At 39.3% G+C, this 19,635-nt stretch overlaps 1 protein-coding gene across 14 annotated transcripts; it reads right to left on the bottom strand.

Moving 5' to 3' along the window:
• Positions 1-6,636: 6,636 nt before the first annotated feature.
• Positions 6,637-19,151, bottom strand: CYP2R1 (cytochrome P450 family 2 subfamily R member 1). 14 transcript variants are annotated; one of them, XM_055282329.2, is made up of 6 exons: positions 17,949-18,091; positions 17,174-17,211; positions 12,229-12,370; positions 8,648-9,280; positions 7,741-8,070; positions 6,637-6,924 (listed from the first exon to the last, which is right to left on the bottom strand). In XM_055282329.2, the coding sequence occupies exons 3-6, from the start codon at positions 12,248-12,250 to the stop codon at positions 6,749-6,751; spliced, it is 1,161 nt and encodes a 386-aa protein (XP_055138304.1). In that variant the 5' UTR covers positions 12,251-12,370; positions 17,174-17,211; positions 17,949-18,091; the 3' UTR covers positions 6,637-6,748. The 14 variants fall into 14 exon arrangements, with proteins under 14 accessions (XP_055138304.1, XP_055138305.1, XP_063497138.1 ...); XM_055282330.2 differs by having other exon boundaries at positions 17,889-18,027; XM_063641068.1 differs by lacking the exon at positions 17,949-18,091 and adding an exon at positions 17,766-17,935.
• Between the last annotated feature and the right edge of the window lie 484 nt (positions 19,152-19,635).

Here is a 19,635-nt window from a genome sequence, read left to right as displayed (position 1 = left end):
TATTTGCACTTACAATATACATATCCTCTCCTTATATTTCTCTAGAGTACATTTTCCATCATGTTTAAGTGTACTTCTGCTATTATTTCCTCTCCTGCAGAATACATACAAGTGTATGTGTTTAAAGTCATACATGTACAAGCATGCATATTGAGATTCAATCACATTTCCGTACTGTCTGTTATTGTATTGGGTTTTATATTGGGCTTTTTTAGTTTATGTTGTTTTTTCAAAAGCAGCATTTGAAATTACAAATACTGGATTTATTGGATTTAATTATAAATCCAATTACTACTGGAAACTCATTTTTACATAATATAGTCCTTAAATTATTTAACCCTTGCTAAGTAATTGACATATGTAAAAATAACTAGCCTAAAGAAACCCAAAAAAGTATCTCTCCTGAGCTGAAACTTAAAAATTCATAAGTGTAAGAAAGAATGTGAGAATATATTAAATGCACACCATACCATTAGATGAAATCTTACTTGAGAAATTGCCATAAGCCATATTACAGATCTTACTTTGATTGCTACTGAATCAGATTAATTTCTTGTTATAATAATTTTCATCATAAATTTTCTATTTTTAAAGCCACTGGTACTAGAAATATTCTTTTAGTGCTATATCTATGTACCTACTGACACATTTTTCTCCATAAAAGTACTTTAAAAAATTATTTCATGATTTGAAAGCTGTTTCCTGCTATTATTTCATTACTTACTTTGTTGGTGCTATTGGCTTTTTCTACTTATTTTTACAAGAAACCTGGAGATTCTGGCTTACTTAAGTCGTCAGAAATTCTTTGTATGTAGATTGCATCATCTCATAGAAAGAAACTTCACAAAAGAGATGAATAGATACAACTCTGGTTCCTTCATTATAGTTGCCAGATTAGTATAAGCTGCTCTAGAGTGTGTAGGGGTTAGGAGTGGCAGGTGGAGCAGAGATGAATCACTTCTCGAAGGTGACTTTTAAACTCAGAACTGAAGAATTAAAGACTTAGCTCGGAAATGATTGCTTGTAGAGAGAAAAACAGCATGTACAGAGGCCAGAAGAGAAAGCATCCCCACACTGGATGAGCCAAAAGAGATTTAGGGTGGCTGGAAGATAGAGCACAAGAAGGGGGAGTGGTAGAGAGATGGTGGTTAATAAAGGGCCTCGTAAAACATGACATGCCACTTAAACTTTATTCCTAAAGGAAATGGGAAACAATGGAAAACTTTCAATCTGGAAGAATAACATGATTAGATTTACATTTTATGAGGATCAAATGGCATACTTCAGTTGTCCCCTGTTATACGTGGGTCATTGGTTCTAGGACCTCCTCAGCTATAAAAATCTTCACATACTCAATTCCCACCGTCAACCCTATGGAAACTGCAGATACAAAAAGTTGGCCCTCTCTATACGAGGGTTACGCATCCTACGAATACTATATTTTCATCTGCATTTGGTTACGGATGCAGAAACTGCCAATGCAGAACCAACTACATTTACTGAAAAACTCCACATATAAGTGGACCCATGGAGTTCAAACCCATGTTGTTCAAGGGTCAACTGTATTTTGAATGGTTTAAAACTATTGTTTTGGACTGAGTTCCTGCACCTAGGCCCCAATAGACCAGACCAAAGCAAAATGGAGTCACTCATACTAAGTGCCACACAATCAAACTGAAACTTTAAGGAAATAGGTAGATCCCCAGACTAGTTTTTCCTCAAAACAGGAGATTCCAGTCTATCTGAGCATAATCAAGGAAGTCCACTCTGCTTTAACCTGTACAAAGAAGATGCAATCTGAAGTAACCTAATGATAACCAATCAGTTTTTATTTTTCTATTATTCTGTTTCTTTGTTCCCATCCTTACAAAACCCACTGTTCTGCCATTACCCAGTGGCAACTTCATTCTATTTTGTAGAATGAAAGTTACCTGATACATGAATCTAGAATAAAAGCCAATTAGATCTGTAACTAATTTGTTGTTAATTTTGTCTTTTGACAGAACGGCAGAGCAAGATTTAGACATAGGGAGTACTTGGCGATATTGACTGGAATAGATTGTGGACCACAGGGACGTGAACAGAGTTATGATTTAAGATAGAGTTGGTATGGGGGTAAGAAAGATAATAAGGGTGGCTCCCAGACTTCTGATTTAGACAGCTGTCAATATCATTTACTGAGATAGGGTATATCAGAGGAGTTGATTTTGGATGTGTTAAGAGAGTGAAGAGATCAATTCAGATTAGAGCAAAGTGAGATTAAGGGGCTTGAGACAACCAAGTGTATTTCAATGTAGGTATGGAACTCAGAAAAGTGATATGGGCTACAAGTATGGATTTGGGAGTCAACAGCAAATATTTGGAAGTCTACTTTGAGTATCAAGCTTTCCTTTTCTCAAAAACTGTGTGTCATAGTATTGGCTTCTGGTACATTGGACAATGAGCCCTTTTTGCTTGCTAACACTGCTGCATTCTGTATCTTTGTTTTATTATTTATCCTGGACATCTCGCCATATGACTACACAGAAAAATTCCTTATTCTTGGCTGGGTTTGGTGGTTCACGCTGCAATCCCAGCACTTTGGGAGGCCGAGGTGGGTGGATCTCTTAAGCCCAGGAGTTCGAGACCAGCCTGGGTAACATGGCTGTCAGTATTAAGGTACTTCTACCTATTTCTTTTTGCATGTCTTGTAATTTATGCTTTACAAAAGTTGTTACTTGTTGTGGTATTATAACTATTATAAAGTCTTTATGAATTATAGTATTTAGAATTACAAAGTGCACTTTTTTGTCTTATGTTTTCTGGCTTGAATTCTGCCTTGTTTTATTAAGATCATGACTCCTGCTTTCTTTTTGTTTGTATTTCCTGGCATGCCTTTAACCATCCTTTTATTTTTAACCTTTAACCTATGTTTTAAGTATCTCTTCTATACAACAATAATATAGCATTGGATTTGGTCTGAAATCAAATCCAATGCTATATTATATGAATACCTTTTTGATAGGTGAGATAAGCCCATTTATATTTATTCATGTGACTGTAAGGACTTAATTCTTCATATTATTTGCTCTTTTCTTAAAAACTCATTTTAATTACGACATTTAAGAAAGTGTGTATCTTTGATTCAGTGGCTATAGTTATACTATCTTTGGACCCCATTTCTTTATACTATCTGCTTCTCATTTATAAATTAAAAAATTAGCTTGTACATATTCTTCTCTATCTCCCACTACCCAATTTAAGGCAATATTATCCTTTACTCTTGTAAATTGTACTGTTAAATATTCTTAAACTTCTACTACTGTCACGTTTAAACTGTATCTTTTGAATTCTAACTATACGAAACAGCTTATTCTGTGTTCTACTATTTCTTCTCATTTTTTGTTAGATGCATTATTTTTATCAGAGTATAAAGCATTTAGATAGTATTGTCACATTTATGCCACTATTGTCTTAGTTCTATAATTAAATGTATTCAATGCTCAAGGCTAGTCCTTTTGTTGATGTTTCCCCAGTCATCATTTGGTTCACTGAAACTTGTCCTCATACCTGATTAACAGTTTAAGCGCTAGAGAACTTACTGTTCAAAATCAGACAAAATTAGGGAGCCCTCAATCTAGGGCACTAATCCCAGGTAGGAGCATCATCATCTCCTTGGCATAGGAACCCAATTTATTTATACTTATTTCAGCACTTGGGGGCAAGTTCTACAGCTGCACAAACAGGAGGAGAAAATGAGATGGGGCAAATTGTTCAGCTGTTTATCCCAGTAAATCTGCTTGATTTCTTTCCACTTTTAGAAAAAGTTCTCCTTACCTACTTCTCTCCTTGTGTACTGATTTTCTCCATAGCTATCCCGTGAAGAATGGGCTCCCATCTCCACCTCTGGCTTCGTCTATGCATGATTTTATTTGTGGTTTTCTGTATTTTTCCATTCATCTTCCATCTCCTAAAATTTCAAAGTATCTGATGCACTGACATTGCCCTCAACCCATATTCTCAATGCCTTCATTCCTTTTCCTATCCTTAATGGTTATTTCAGTGATATGTGAGAAAAAAACAAGTGTGCTCACTTGTTGAATCAGAAATTAGATTTCTAACATTTGAATTAGTAGCTTAGCACTGACTGATGAGAGAGAAGGCATCCCTATTGCGTAGATCCAATGTATCTGTTACAATGTAATTTCAAAAAATAGATTTTTCCAATATGGATTACTTACTAATTCATGTTAATTTATATTTTTCCAAAAGTGCAGCATTTTATTTTTACCGCAGCTAACTGGTTCCAAATAATCGAGTTGAAAGCATAATGAAAAACAGCCTTATAAATTGTAAAGCATAAGATAAATTATTGGGTGTGAATAAAAGGAATATGGAATGAAATAAGGCATGCCTCTGCCGTGATCTAGAGAATTCACTTCCCCTATGTAAACCTCTATTTCCTTGGCTATAAAATGAGCACATTAAGTGAAGTTAAGGCTCTTCTACCTTTAAAAGTTGATGAATCTTTATCTTTTATAATTTGTCAGGCTTACATTAACCTGATTAAGGAAAAATGCAAACTTGGAAGCAAGGCAATGAAAATAGCATGATCTTCATTCTGCATAGATTTATGGAGTTCCTAAATTGTACCAGCAGCAGTAGTGGTGTACTCAAAAGCAAAAGAAAGCCTCCTCAACTTTTATTATAATCTACTTCAGTTCACTAAGTTGTTTTGCCTAGTAAAACTACCTTAAAGTTCAACTTAGGCTCTTATAGCAGATAATGACAGTAAGAGGCCCTGGGATGAGAGATTTGCTGTATCAAAGAAAGAACAAAGACTAAGGAGCAACTTCAATGTGTTTGTCAAGATTCAGGAAGGTTGGGGCAGGATGTGATGGCTCATGCCTGTAATCCCAGTACTTTGGGAAGCCGAGCTTGGAGGACTGCTTGAGCCCAGGAGTTCAGGACCAGCCTGGACAACTATCTCTGAAAAAATAAAATAAAATAATTAAAGATTCAAGAAGGTAGGTTGGAAAGTTGCTTGGCTTAGCAAGTGAGGCAGACACTATAGTTGGTCTTCTGACTCTTCATAATTATCCCTAGTTTTGCTTAGATAACTACACCACCCATATGTAGCACATGTGTTTTGGGAGAAGCCAACTCCATCACTACTTCTAGTAGTCAGGCATATGTTCAGGCTAAGTGAACCATAATTACACTCACATAGTTTTAAATTAATGGATGGGCACATAACTCAGAACCTGCAGGACACAAAAAACAGTTTTCTGGGAGCATCTGAAAAATTCCCTTGCTCTCCCAGAAACGATCTAAGCTTGCTTTCTCTGTATGGAGGTGGGCAAAGCACATGTACTCCATGAGCTAGTCTTAACATAAAGCTGGTATCATCTGGAAGGCAAAATTCAGAGGTGGAAAGACGCAGGATCTTTGATTACACCATGTAACATCTAAGCCATACGGACCCTAAAACTTCCACCCTTCCTCCAAATTTCCCTTTTATTACTTAAGTGAACTTGCAAGGATTTTCTTTCCCTTGCAACTGGAAACATCTGAATATATCCAAGATGCAAACTCCTGATGTATAACACACAAACTTGAAACTGTTCAACAGCTAAGTCCAAACTAAGGTTAAATCCATATTCTTAATAGAAGTCATTGTTGTGTGCACTGACTCTGAGGCTGCAACTATTCATGAGCCATGTTACAAGAGCATGTACCCATAATTTAACAACTTTAGAAGAAATGATGATGTAAAAATAGCTATAAATGGGTCAATATACATTTCAGTTTGTTTAGGGCAGTCACAATTTACCCTTGTTGTCCTGACATAATTATGAATAGGACCCCATTCACTCTCAAGTGTCCCAGTTTACACAGTTACCCTGTCTCTAAAGCATGTTTTTGGATTTGAATATAATTATCTTTAGAAAAATAACACTAACCCATGGAAATGCCTAGAGACCTCTAAAAGATATAAGTGAATTCAATCTTTAATCCTTGTGATTGGTTTTAGAAAGAAGTGGTGCCAGGGAAAATGTGCTAACAAAGATTTAATAGCCATGTATCATTTTAAATTTTAAATGTATTATTGTAATGTCCTATCTACTTAACTGCTGCTATGAAGATGGACACTCAGGGTCACACAGACCCTCATTTATAAGAAGAAAGACACAGTTCTTATGAAGACAGAGCAGGGAGCAAGATATGAAAGCACTGGCATGCTCTACATTAAATACATATTTCTTCTACCATCTCCCACCATATCTAAAATACCTCCATAGTCCAAACTCATTTATTTGGGTTTTAATTTCTTCTGTAGTCCTCTATTAAACTGGACTGGTACCACACAGTTTATTAATGACAATACCTGATCAGAAGGGAGCTGGTTTCTGGAAACAAGACCCCCCAGGACAGAAGCCAGATGGAGTCAAGAAGGGATGAAAGTGCCTGGTACTAAACAAGATGCTCTGCTTAGGGCGTCCATGACCCTTCTTAGCATTTTAAGCAACACCCATCATTTGCACCTTTGTGTCTCTCAACAGAGAATTTTACCCCGGAAGTCATAAAATCTTGAAAAACAATCACAACTAGTGCTTGTTTTTGCTCTAGTACTATTTTAAGACACATCTGTGTTCATTTGGTTTTACGATGCTGTGACTTTTATTCTAATACACACATTGATTTGATTAAACCAAGTTCAGGGATAAGGCAAATATACATCCTTGTTCCCGAAAATATCCAGGCACTTTCAGCGTCTTTCAGCACAGATGAGGTAGGGTTGGGGCTGCAATGTCATGCCTAACCTGGGCTTCAGATCTGGAACTAGTTCATGTGGAAAATGCAAATGAAACCTCTGAAGTAATGCTGTAAAAAACAAGAACATTTCCATCCGAGCCAACTGTTCTCCAAGACAATGTCTTCTCCCTAAACAGAAAAAGCAGATATAATAATTTTTTAAACCCACAATCTTTACCAAAATTAATGTCTAATATTTGGGTGTCATTCAGGAAATCTGGAATTTAAAGAAAGTAATAGGGAATTACGTTTATTAAAGGATTTTCTTAAATCTCAAAGAATAGAAATTGATACTTCAGCTCCCAGAACCCATTCATTTACCTCCTTTTGTCAGACCACGGACTTTTGTAAGACTTTAGTTCCATCTCCCACTTCCCTCCCATGCTGCAACAGAGCCTAAGATATGCCACAAAAGATCTAATTTGAGGTGAGACATTTTGCTCAAGAAAAGTACACGTCATTTCAACTAAGTGTGTATTCTTCCCCAATGAAGGGGAAGAGTTTCTAGTCCATCTTCCATGAGTCTTGTGTACCTTTTCACAGAAGAAGCAATATTTTCCTAATTGAAGATGAAGTACAATAACCAGAAGCCAAGAGAGTGAGATTCTAGTTTTACTTAAGTGACTATATCTTTTCCCTCTCTGGGTCTCAGTTTCTCAAGCTACCTCTTACTGACTTCTCATTCCACAAGTTTTGAAAAACAGTTTTAGAAGAAGCCAGGGGTTCTCAAAAATTCATCTATAGTTAATAAATTAAGGCTTATATTAAGCCGAAACAGGTGTTAATTACTTCCAATTAAATCATTCTCTCCTGTAAGAATCAGTTCTCTGTTTTTAGAATTGGGATATTTAATTCTATAGAAGGATGCTTCAGATTAAGATGCTATATCTAATAAATTATCAATGTCTTTGACTCTAAAGTTACGCCCCGTGAAAGTTATCTTACCTAGGGAAAAAGGAACCAAAGCTTCCTTCTTGGCAAAATATCCACTGCTGTCCAGAAATCGCTCAGGATGGAACACTTCTGGGTCTCTCCAGTACTTTTCATCGAAGTGTACAGAATAAAGATTTGTAATTACTGTTGTGCCTTTAGGAATGGAATAACCACGTACAACTGCATCTTCAGAGGTTGCATGGAAAATCCCTAATGGAACTATATTACAGAATCTTAAAACTTCATGCAAAACTGCCTCAGTATAAGGCATTTTGCATTTGTCGTCCCAAGAAGGCTTCCCATTGGGGCCCATAATTAAATCAATCTCTTTCTGAACTTGTCCTGTCAGAGAAAAAGTATTCAAGTTATTATGCAGTTCTTAGAATTATAGCTAAAGTTACTTCCCTCTGGAATAAAATAAAGGATAACCTATAACAAGCCAATAGGATATAGATACATCCAGATTCAGATTTTTTATTATCTGGGCATTCTATTGAAATATATGCTATATATCTTGTACTAACAGTAGCCAGTGCTCTGGGTAGCTCTATTGTGAAAGACATAAGTAATAAGAATAAACATTAAACATACCTAGAATTGGAGTAAGAAAAATAGTAAAGCATAAAATTAGTTTTTAAAATTCTATCAGAGTTCAGATTCCAGCTCTGCCACTTGCAGACACACAGTGTTTTTTCTCATTTATAAAATGGGCATAATAAGGCCTCTTTCAGAGATTTTTTTTTACATGAATTGAGATAATAGATTTGAAAACTCTTTTTTGTAACTATTAAATATTTCTATACTTGGCTGGCATAGCAGGAGTTCCTAAAGAAAATGTATTGTGCATGGCCAAGACTCAAAAACATGTATTAACCCTACATGTAAGGATAGACCCTGAGATCATCAAGAGAATCCTTACCTTGAATATTAGGATAAAGGGCCATGAAAAGAATTGCCCACCGTAGCACATTGGTTGTAGTTTCAGTTCCAGCAATGATGAGTTCACCCACTGAGAAAATTAGGTTTTCTTTGGAGAAAGTAGATGATGGGTCATTTTTACCTTGATCCATCTCATCTAAATAAGCATCAACAAAATGCTGAGGTAGCTGAGCCTTTCTGTTGACTGAAGCTTTTTCAATGAGTCTGGAGAGAAAATCATAGACTACAGCTGCATTTCTAAACAGCTGTTGATGTTTTCCAAAAGGCAGGATGCCAATCCATGGAAAGGCATTATACAGGAAGACTGAGGCACTGGCAGCTAGTTCCACATTTTCACTAAATAACTCAATCATGTGCTGAAAATCGGTGTCTTCATAAGTGAATCGTTCTCCAAAAATGATCAGATTGGTTACGTTTGAAACAGCATTCGTTATTAACTGTTTAAAGTCAAAAGGTCTACCTTTGTACGTTTCAATAGCATCAATGAAAAATTTTGTTTCTTCCAAGATTTTAGATTCAAAAGACTTTTGGCCATATCCAAAATATCGAAAACTGTTTACAGCTAATCGTCTGTGATCGACCCATCCTCGGCCATATCTGGAATTGAGTAAGCCTGAAAAAAAAATTAAAATATTGTATGATGCCTACTTCTCTGTATCTAAAAAATGAAAGGGAACAAAATTTTTTTAATGGATGGTTAGTCATCCTTCTCCAAATTTCCAAATTATCCTCCTATATAACTATATGGTTGGGTCCTGTTCTCAGCAACTCATTAGCCAGAGTATTACAACAGATAAAGTTTTTCTACTCCTTATCTGTGGACTGGCAGAAAAGGCCTGTAAATGCACCACCACAAGAAGCTAGTCAGTCTTGTGTAATTTAACCTGGCGAAATAGGCCCAGGTGACTATATCATCCAACTTTTACTATAAGCCTAATTTACCAAAGACAAGTGACCACATGTTCAATGGACAAAGCTTTATCTTAGACTAAACAAACACCTAAAAAATCATCCTTCTAGGATTAGAAATTTCCTGCTTAAAAGAGAATGGATTTTAGAAAATAAATTTCCTCCTGTTAAAGGGATATGGTAGACAATCAAGTAACTATGACATGGGCAAGGGTACTCTGAATGAGCTGTCAATGTAGTCGAAATGCTGAAGTCAAAAAAAGGGCAAACATGAAGCTCAAACTTTTCTAATGCTGATATTGCCTGCCTTAAAATTTCAGAGTCTCCACAATGTATCTGCTGTTTTGATGTGGCTACTATGGAAATTTTGCCCCTTAAATTAATTCAACATCTTCAGTGCACATATTTATGTAACATGTACTTTACTCAAAATTTCACTCATTACTGGGACACGGTTGTACCTCTGATAAATTTCACACTGATATGTGATTCCCAACGTTGGAGGTGGGGCATGGTGGGAACTGATTGGATCATAGGGGCAGATCCCTTATGAATGGTCTTACAACATCCTCTTGGTGATAAGTGAGTTCTCGCTCAGTTAATGTGAGATCTGGTTGTTTAAAAGTTAAGGACCTCTCCCTACTCGCTCTGTTGCTACCACTCTTGCCATATGACATGCTGGCTTTCCTCAATGCCTTCTGCCATGATTGTGAGCTTCAGTAGAAGCAGATGGCCTCAACAGAAGCAGATGCCAGCACCATGCTTCCTATAAAGTGTGCAGAACCATGAGCCAATTAAACCTCTTTTCTTTATAGGTTACCCAGCCTCGGGTATTTCTTTATAGCAATACAAAATGGACTAACACAACCCACAATGAAAAATGTCACATTTGTATGTACCTCTTGTGTACATGAGGTACATACAAAATTTACATTCCAACAACTTTTTGTGCAATAATTTTTGAATGTAGAGCTTATTAAAAAGTTACTGTAAGGGGGTCATTAGTGCTGTGTAGCAATCTTACATTCCCATAGTCCACTCTTTTTTCTATACTCCCAGATGACTATTTATTCAACAAATATTCATTTAACATGTATTTGTGGAACACCTACTATGTTCCAGGCAATGTTCTAAGTGTCAGGAATGTATCAGGGAACAAAAGAAGCAAAGATCCCTACTCTCGCAGAGCTTAGACACTAGTAGGAGAGACAGACAAAACAACAAATAAATTATAAAGCAAGTAAAAAGATATAGGGTAGTCAGCAAAAGGCTCACTGAGAAGATGACATTTGAGTAAAGACTCATAGGAGATGAGGAAGTGAGACAAGCAAATACCTGAGGAAAGACCACTGCAGTTAGAGGGAACAGCTAGTACAATGGTGCCAAGATGAAACCAGCCCTAGAGAAATATGTGCGCATGGGATATATACACAAGAAGGTACAGAGGAGCACTGTTTATAATAACCCTACACTGGCCAAGCTGTGTGCCTGGGCATGACACTGGGCTCCCCCAAAGGGCAACTTTTTTCCATTCACACAGCGGGCTAATAGTTGCCATGATTTTCTACTTCCAAGGTCAGTACATAGTACCTTAAAACAACACATAATTTTCTACCTGGTTTTTAAAAATCTTAAGTTGAATGCTTTATGATAAAAACAGTCTAAACAATAAATTTACAGCTTTGAAAAATATATACTTTGTCTCAAATATTACTGTGATTGCATCATGTTTCATTTTCATCATCTTTTTAAAGGTCTATTATAATTGTGGCTTCTTCTTTGGTCTAATTGTTTGTTTTTTATTTATATTACTGCTTTCAAGTATCATTATACTCTGGCCTGAGAATTCAGTCTTTTACAATTTGTGCTTTCTCTGCATTAGTTGATTTCCTTTGTGATGTAATATAGGATTTTAATTTTTGTCTTTTCAACCAATGTCTTTAGTTTTTGCCTATGTAAGCAAGACATTGTTAAATTTTTATTTGAAATTAAATGTGAAACTCAGAGAATTAGGACACAACTTTTGTAAAAATTCTTATACTATTAACTATTAAAACCACTGTATATGATCTGAACATTCTATTTTAGGCTGTCTGTTGCTGCTTTCTTCTTACCGATTTTGTCAACTTTCAGTCTTTCCCCCTTGTTGAATATGGAATCTCCAACACCAATCAATACTAAACCATACAGAATGCTAGTCCTTTACACAAACCATGCAACTCTACACGTACTAATCACAGTGATTAGTAGTCAAGAAAGCTGCTTCAAGTTCTGTAAGCTTATAAGTAAAATGATAGTAAAAATGTCATCAAGTACTCAAGACTAGGTTCAAAAGGGCACTTCAGATTCAAGTGCAAGTATGTGTTTATTCCTAACTTGTTTCACAAAACCTGCAGATGTTATTAGGTGCTGATTCTTTAAAACATTATTTTTAATACTTATTAGAGCTGGACCACAATAGAATTAGCAATGTCCTGGTCTAAAATATGAATGTAGTACAGCTTGAAAGGTCCTCAAATACTAGGTTCTGTAAATAAATAATTTCTTATTAATCAGTACAAAATAATCCCAATTCTACGCACTAAAACTTAAAATAAGAAATGTGATTTAAAATAGCTTAGTAAATCACTAAATAAGTGCAAATAAACATACCTCCCATTTTTGTCATCTTCATGAATAAAGGAAGGCATGGTCTGTCTGCAAAAATTTCACTTTGATGAACAAGGCATTCCTTTACTACATCATAGCCATTTAGAACCACAGTTGATATGCCTCCAAGATCTAAACTGAAGATCTTTGAGAAGAGAAGAAAAACAACATTTAAATGGCAGCATGTATGGAGAAATATAACCATAGAAATCTACAAGTCGTAAGTGCAGCTCTTCCAGGATTTGTTACGTCCCTGAAAATATAGGCAGTTATTACTCAACTGACAATGTTCAGAGTGCCCTCCTTCTATAAGGCATGCAAAACTGTGTGATTTCATTATGCCATTCAGTGCCTAAAGTCACAATCTTACCAACAGTATAATGAAAAGGGTACTGGACTCGGGAGGCCTGGGTCTAGTTTAAGGTTTGCCATTAAACAGATAAGACTCTGGGCAGAACACAACCTATTTGGGCTTCAGTATTGCCATAGAAAATATATTTGATATACATGCTCTTTTATGATTCATTCTACCTCAAAATGTTCAATGATATCTAGGAATCTCCTTCTATTTCCAAGATGAATGAGGCTAGTGAGGGAGAGGATTGTCAAATACCTGAGAGACAACTTTGAAGTATAAACATATTGTAACTAAGCCCATTTGTATTTGGCTCTCTTTGTTCCACAAAGTGAATGAAGAGGGCTCTAAGGGAACCTAACCTTGGAGGAAAGGCATTTACCACATAGGTTAGGTGGCTGCCTCTCAGTTAAGGGGAAGGCAAAACAGGATCCATTCCATGCCTTGCTGGAGTTGTCTGCCCTGTGCCTCACCCCAGGTTCACTTACAATGTCACACCTCCTGTAGTCTATTCTAGCTAACCCAATATAAGAGCCTAGTCAGTGAAAGAATGATATTCCCTTATCAGTGGAATGTAAAGATTGCTTATTGCCATCCTTTCAGGATAGCTTTTTATAGCCAAAATACTGAGACAAGCCTTATCCCTGTGCAAACAAGTCAAGGAGATTTAGCCATGGCACACACTACTTCAGAAGAAAACAGGAGGCTTAGCAGAGAACAAAAGTTCAGCAGAAAGTTATATCAGCATAGGTCATGAGGACTGCCAAGTGGTAACAACTAACCAGCTGAGTAATGGGGCCACCAGAGTCTTTGGCACACAGGTGGGCTCTGCCAAGTGAACAGTAGGTATATCCAGAACGTTGGGAAAAGAACATGGACTGCCTGCCATAAGCAGTGGTATTGGTCAAAAGTGACAGTAGAAGAGTTCTAAATAAAAGGGAATGGCTACCAGCTGAGCAAAGTGGGGACAATGCAGTCATGTAGTCCTATTAAAGTCTCTTTGCAGAAGGGAACTTTGGCAGACACAATAAAAAGATGCCATTCCACAAGGATAGTAAAAGCACCATGAACTTAAAGTTGTGTCACTATGAAGGCAGAACAGAGGGCAAATGTATTTCAGGACAGAGCTTCAGGGTAGAGCTTCAAATTGTGGACACCAGGGATCATAAAAAGCAAGGAGCAGCCATGGCTTGAGAAAGTTGTTACACAATACACCTTTACTCAGGAATCTGAAATAGTCCTCTATTGGAGGGTAGAACTGGAGACATTTTTACTTGAACTAGTATGTATTCCTGTATACAGTTTTCCAGGACTTTTGGTAAAGGTTTGTGACTCAAATTGTGAAAACTTATCCTTAAACTGCTTTGATCTATGGAAGGGTACAAGATTAGCTTATATATTCTTTGATTTATTCAATAATTTTAGTGCCAATTATGGGCTAATTATAATGCTGGCAGAGATGTAAACAGGAATACACAAAACATTTTCCTTGCCTTCTAGATCACTCCGTGATCTTCAAGTCTCTTTCCCTCACCCAAACCAGCCCTACTCATAATTTTTCACTCTCCCAGTTAATGACCACTCCATACATCCTTCAAGTTGTTGAGGCCCAGGACTTTGCAGTCACCCACACTGACTCATTTTCTTCCAAACTCCACATCCAACTGCTCAGCAGTTATGCTGTTTCTACCTTCAGAATATAAACAGAATCAGACAATTTATTATAACCTGCAGGTGACCAATCTAAGTCACCTGCATTTCTCCCTTATGTTATAATAACAACCTCCTAACTGGCCTCCCTAATTTCACCCTTGTCTTTTTACAGGTAATGCTCAACGTGGCATTCTTTTGCTTTATGGCCTTTGTTCTTGCTCTTTTCTTAGTCTAGAATGTTCTTCCTTTTGATATTCCTATAGCTTACTCCTTCATTTCCTTTAAGTCTTTATTCAGATGCTATCTTTGTGGTGAGACCTGTTCTGATTAAGCAATTTAAAATCTGACCCACTAACATTCTCCATTCCCTTACCCTAATTTAGTTTACTTCCTACTCTGCACTCTTTGAATATATTATATAATTTACTTGTGTTTATATTGTCTATCTTCCCCCCACTAGAATATAAGCTACATAAGGGCAGGAATCTCTGTTTTGGTCACTGCTATCTCTCTAGCACCTAGGACAGTGCACAGCATATGACAATAGAAATATATGTTGAATTAATGAATAGTTGTAGAGACATACATTTAAACATATTATTATAACATCATGGGCTAAATGCTAATAACAGACAAATGTGCAAATTGCTGTTGATGAAAACCATTAAGTGACTGCCACACTTTTCAACCTTTGCTTGGTTTGTTTCCTCATTTGGAAGGCTTCCCTTGACTGCCATACTATCTTAACCATACCAAGTCTTTAGGGACCATCCTCCATGATGCCTTTCTTGGGGCACTCTTTTTCTTTTTTTTTTTTTTGAGATGGAGTCTCACTCTGTTGCCCAGGCTGGAGTGCAGTGGCGCGATCTCGGCTCACTGCAAGCTCCGCCTCCTGGGTTCACGCCATTCTCCTGCCTCAGCCTCTCCGAGTAGCTGGGACTACAGGCGCCCGCCACCACGCCCGGCTAATTTTTTTTTTTTGTATTTTTAGTAGAGACAGGGTTTCACCGTGGTCTCCATCTCCTGACCTCGTGATCCGCCCGCCTCGGCCTCCCAAACTGCTGGGATTACAAGCGTGAGCCACCGCACCCGGCCTCTTGGGGCACTCTTTTTCTCTCTGCTTTGAACCACACATGGGAGCTTAGAAGCTCCCATGGCACTTACTTAACACTATCTTGAACCAGAAACATTCATATTCTTGTCTTCTGCCTGCCTGCTAAATTATAAACTCCTTAGGAGCAGTGATTTCATCTTTTTCATCTTTGAATCCTTACACAGAATCTCATTCAGTGCTGTGCATAAAGTTCTCAATAAATGCTGTAAAAATAAATTAATACGCTGTCAATTCTACTTGCCTTAATGGAATTATTTTATTGTCCTGAAGTCCATTACCTGAAAATAATCAATAATGCCACTTGTATTGGCTTTGCTAGCCAGGGAATGCCTCTTGAAATCTAGACTAAGATTAAAGTTACTGCAGAAATTTAAACATTCAGAATGAATCTCCAAGGAAATGGTAATTTTCAGTGTGATACACTTCTATTTAAGATTGCCTTTAAAATGAATATATAAGTCCTGAGGACTGGCTGTTTAACTTTCAAGAATCACAAAGCAGAATTGAATTCACAGACTAACACAAAGGCGGGTAAGCAATTTTAAAGTCCAGTTGTTTTTTTTTTTTTTCTGTGAGCATACATCTCAAATTTCAAAGACAGTGGAAAACTAAGATTTTATTTAAGTCCTAGGTACAACTTTCCAGAACCTTTCGGAAGTACAGAACGGAACAGTATTCTTCAACTTCCAAAAAAAGGTATAGTATTTTAACAATTTATACCAACTTTGAGACTTTGTCAGAACTGGAAAATATCTCTAAGATAAGGGGAGATCTTTAGAGATGTTTCACACCAGGATAAAGATCAAATGCTGCTGTAGCCTAGAGTTAATATGTTTGGTGGTTATCAACTAGATCTAAGGCATAGTGAGGCAAACAATGTCTACTCTTTGATGCATACATTCTTTTTCATTTTTGCTCCTGTCAGTTTTTCCTCTGCCCCATTGCAGCTAGTAACAGTTTAGCCCTATTTCATTTGTAGTCAAGAGCTCTCTCTGTAAAGAACCATGGTTCCCTCAAACAGTGGTACCAGCAATAAAACTGATAGGGGACTTAGACAACCCCCTGTCCAAAAGAAATATTCATAGTAATACAGAGTGTCTTTCAGTTCAGATATTTATATAAGAAAAGGTTAATTCCCTTTTCTGTGAGAAACCATTTCAAATAACTTGTTTAAAAATACTTTCAAATTTAGAGGTCGAACAAATGTGTTCTGTGTATAGAAACTAATAACATAGGCTGGGCACAGTGGCTCACGCCTGTAATCCCAGCACTTTGGGAGACCGAGGCGGGCAGATCATGAGGTCAGGATATCGAGACCATCCTGCCTAACCGAGTGAAACCCCATCTCTACTAAAAATTATAAAAAATTAGCCGGGCGTCGTGGCGGGCACCTGTGGTCCCAGCTACTCGGGAGGCTGAGGCAGGAGAATCGCGTGAACCTGGGAGGCGGCGCTTGCAGTGAGCCGAGATGGTGTCACTGCACTCCAGCCTGGGTGACAGAGCGAGACTCGTCTCAAAAAAAAAAAAAAAACCAACTAATAATATACACAATAACCAAGAACACTTGAGTAGCACTTTACTGTTTTCTGTTGTTATTCTCACTACTGAGATGAAAAAAAAAGTAAGACTCAAAATAGAGGTCAAGTTTTGTCTGGCAGAAGACCCGATCTCTAGTCTTATGCTTTCACATTTTATTTCTCTAGAATATTATGATGCTGTGTACTAAGATACCAAAGAGATCAAATATATTACATGAAAATCATGGGAATAAACTCAATTCTGGGAGAACTGCAGGTTGGAAAATAAGATCTAAGAATTATACATACTTTTGTTATCTCGTCCAGCTTCCCTTTAACGACGTAAACTGTTAGTGAACAGTGAAAGGAACGTAAAGCATTAGTGACTTTCTATTCTAGAAACCTAGACCAATTCTTTTTTTTTTTTTTTTTTTTTTGATACGGAGTCTGGCTCTGTCACCCAGGCTGGAGTGCAGTGGCGCGATCTCAGCTCACTGAAAGCTCCGCCTCCCAGGTTCACGCCATTCTCCTGCCTCAGCCTCCCAAATAGCTGGGACTACAGGCGCCCACCACCACGCCCGGCTAATTTTTTGTATTCTTTTAGTAGAGATGGGGTTTCACCGTGTAAGCCAGGACGGTCTGGATCTCCTGATTTCGTGATCCGCCCGCCTCGGCCTCCTAAAGTGCTGGGATTACAGGCGTGAGCCACCGCACCTGGGCACCTAGACCAATTCTTGTAAAAATTGGTTTAAGTAAGGATTTAAGGTCAAACCTGAAATACCACAGTTGCCAAACATCCCTGTACTTTTCCTTCAAAACACTGACCACAGCCTGTGGCCAATAATGAGATTAGTTTTCTCTCTCCCACTCATCTGCCAACTCCTTAAAAGGCTGTATCTACCTTCTTCACTGCTAGCGTCAGGCCTGTAGTTGCATATAAATAAGTGTAATTCAAAACAAAACAGGTGAGCTCTGGCCAGGACCCGTGGAAACTCCTGCCCCCTCCGGACGTCGGGACACCCACACACAGGGCATTTCCGTGCTGCTTTCTCCTCCGCAGAATGAGGAGGAGCGAAGTACCGACCTCACCGGCTGTTTGTGAGTTTTAAATGAGTCACCAAGTTGGCAGTGACAGTGGCACACAGAAGGCGCCTTTTAAGTATCTGCTAAGGGGCCGTTCCCAGCCAGTCAGAATGGCATTGCCATCTGCGCTGTAGGACCCCCGCAGCGGATTTTAGTCATCAATTCATTCACGCGTTCACAATCGTTTCTCAGGGCCCGCTTCTCAGTCAGGGGCGTTCCCCTGCGTTCTCCAATTCTCACAGCAAACGCCTACACCAGTCGTTCGTCGACTGCAGACACCGAAGAACCTGCTATTAACCATCTAGAACTCAGAACGCCTTGATTTTCCGACAAGCCGCGTGCAGCTTCCACAGGACTGCGAGGCCGACTCGCAAGACGCGCGCACCACAGGGCAGGTGTCCACCCTGGACCTGAAGTGGCGGCGCAGCTGGCGAGCCAAACGGCGCAGGCGCAGGCGCAGAAGCAAGAGCTCGAGCGGTAGCGGGAAAATCAGGCCCGGATCGCCTCGGGGCCTCGGCCCGGAGTGGGTCACCGGTAGGGGCGGGGCTCCCCCTGCAGGGGGCACGGCGTCGAGGACTTCTCCCTTCCAGACCCGGGAAGCGGGTGTCCCTCAAAGGGCAGCCGGCACACGGAGAGGTCCCGACTAGTCGGCCCAGGACCGGCCGTAAGTCCAACCAGGAAGGCCCTGGCCAGCCCGGGCCAGCCTGGCGGCCCTCCCTGCCCGGGGCCCGTCGGGGCTGTACCTCTCCGTACACCTGGCTCTGCTTTCTCATGTAGACATGGGGAAGCTCGGATGAGGCAGCCAGGGAATAGATGTTGCCGATAAATGGCAGCCCCGGCGGCCCCGGGGGGAAGCCCATCGGCCGCCTCTGCTTCAGCAGCTGGCGGACCCCCAGCGCGAAGAGCAGCAGGAAGAGCGCGCCGCCGAGCGCCGCCGCGCCCTCATCAGCTCTCCAAAGTTTCCACATCAGCCCGAGCTGGGGGTGCGAACTCCACCGCAGCCCTGAGACCCAGGCACTCCCTCCAGCCCTGCCGTACTGCCATTGGCAGGATACCCTCAGGTCCCGCCCTAGCTCCGTGGCCATTGGCTGGCTGAGTGAGCGCTCAGGCCCCTTCGGGACAACTACCCTCCAGTTTTGCGCGGCTAACTGGGCCCTGCGAAGCGGGTGGCTGGGGCTACCCTTTGGAGGTGACGCGGCTCTAGGCGGCGCAATGAGCCAGGAGTCCGTTTTCTAGAATGTTGACACCAGGGCATTGAGGAGGTGTCAGGACGGCCTCACTCACTGGGCTAGGGGGATCCTGCCTCTCTGGGGCCAGCCCTTTCTTAAAGTGTCTTTTTAAGTACCAGGTCTGCTTATTTCGTTTCAGACTAGGAAAACTGGAGAGATGATCAACACTGCAGTCTTTAGCTGAACCTGATACTTTTCAGAATTTCCAGTAGAAAATTGACCCATCAGTAGTAAAAGAAAGTAATTTTACTGTTTTGTCCTGTTTTACTATTTTTCTCCTCTTAATGTATTTTTGTGTGTGATCTTTTAAGAATTGTGATGATTGAGCAGTTTATGCGATTAACTCAGTTTACCTATATTTGACCCCTCTCTGGTCTTTCCAAACTGATTACTTATTGGCAATCACGGGACTCTTGTCTGCACTTGTTCACGGAGAGTATTTACTATTCAAGATTTCTG

The sequence above is a fragment of the Symphalangus syndactylus genome, chromosome 6 (genome assembly GCF_028878055.3).
Source record: "Symphalangus syndactylus isolate Jambi chromosome 6, NHGRI_mSymSyn1-v2.1_pri, whole genome shotgun sequence".
NCBI classification, from domain to species: Eukaryota; Metazoa; Chordata; class Mammalia; order Primates; family Hylobatidae; genus Symphalangus; species Symphalangus syndactylus.
Note: the sequence above shows the minus strand (reverse complement) of the source record. Positions and strands in the feature narration are given on the sequence as shown.

Bases quoted from the DNA above. Each gene is read 5' to 3' on its own strand.
- CYP2R1 (XM_055282326.2), bottom strand. From the start codon at position 19,032: ATGGCCACGGAGCTAGGGCGGGACCTGAGGGTATCCTGCCAATGGCAG. The intron at 9,281-12,228 runs GTATGTTTATTT...TTTTTTTTTCAG, and splicing joins GAAGATGACAAAAATGGGAG to GCTTACTCAATTCCAGATAT. The intron at 8,071-8,647 runs GTAAGGATTCTC...TTTCTCTGACAG, and splicing joins CCTTTATCCTAATATTCAAG to GACAAGTTCAGAAAGAGATT.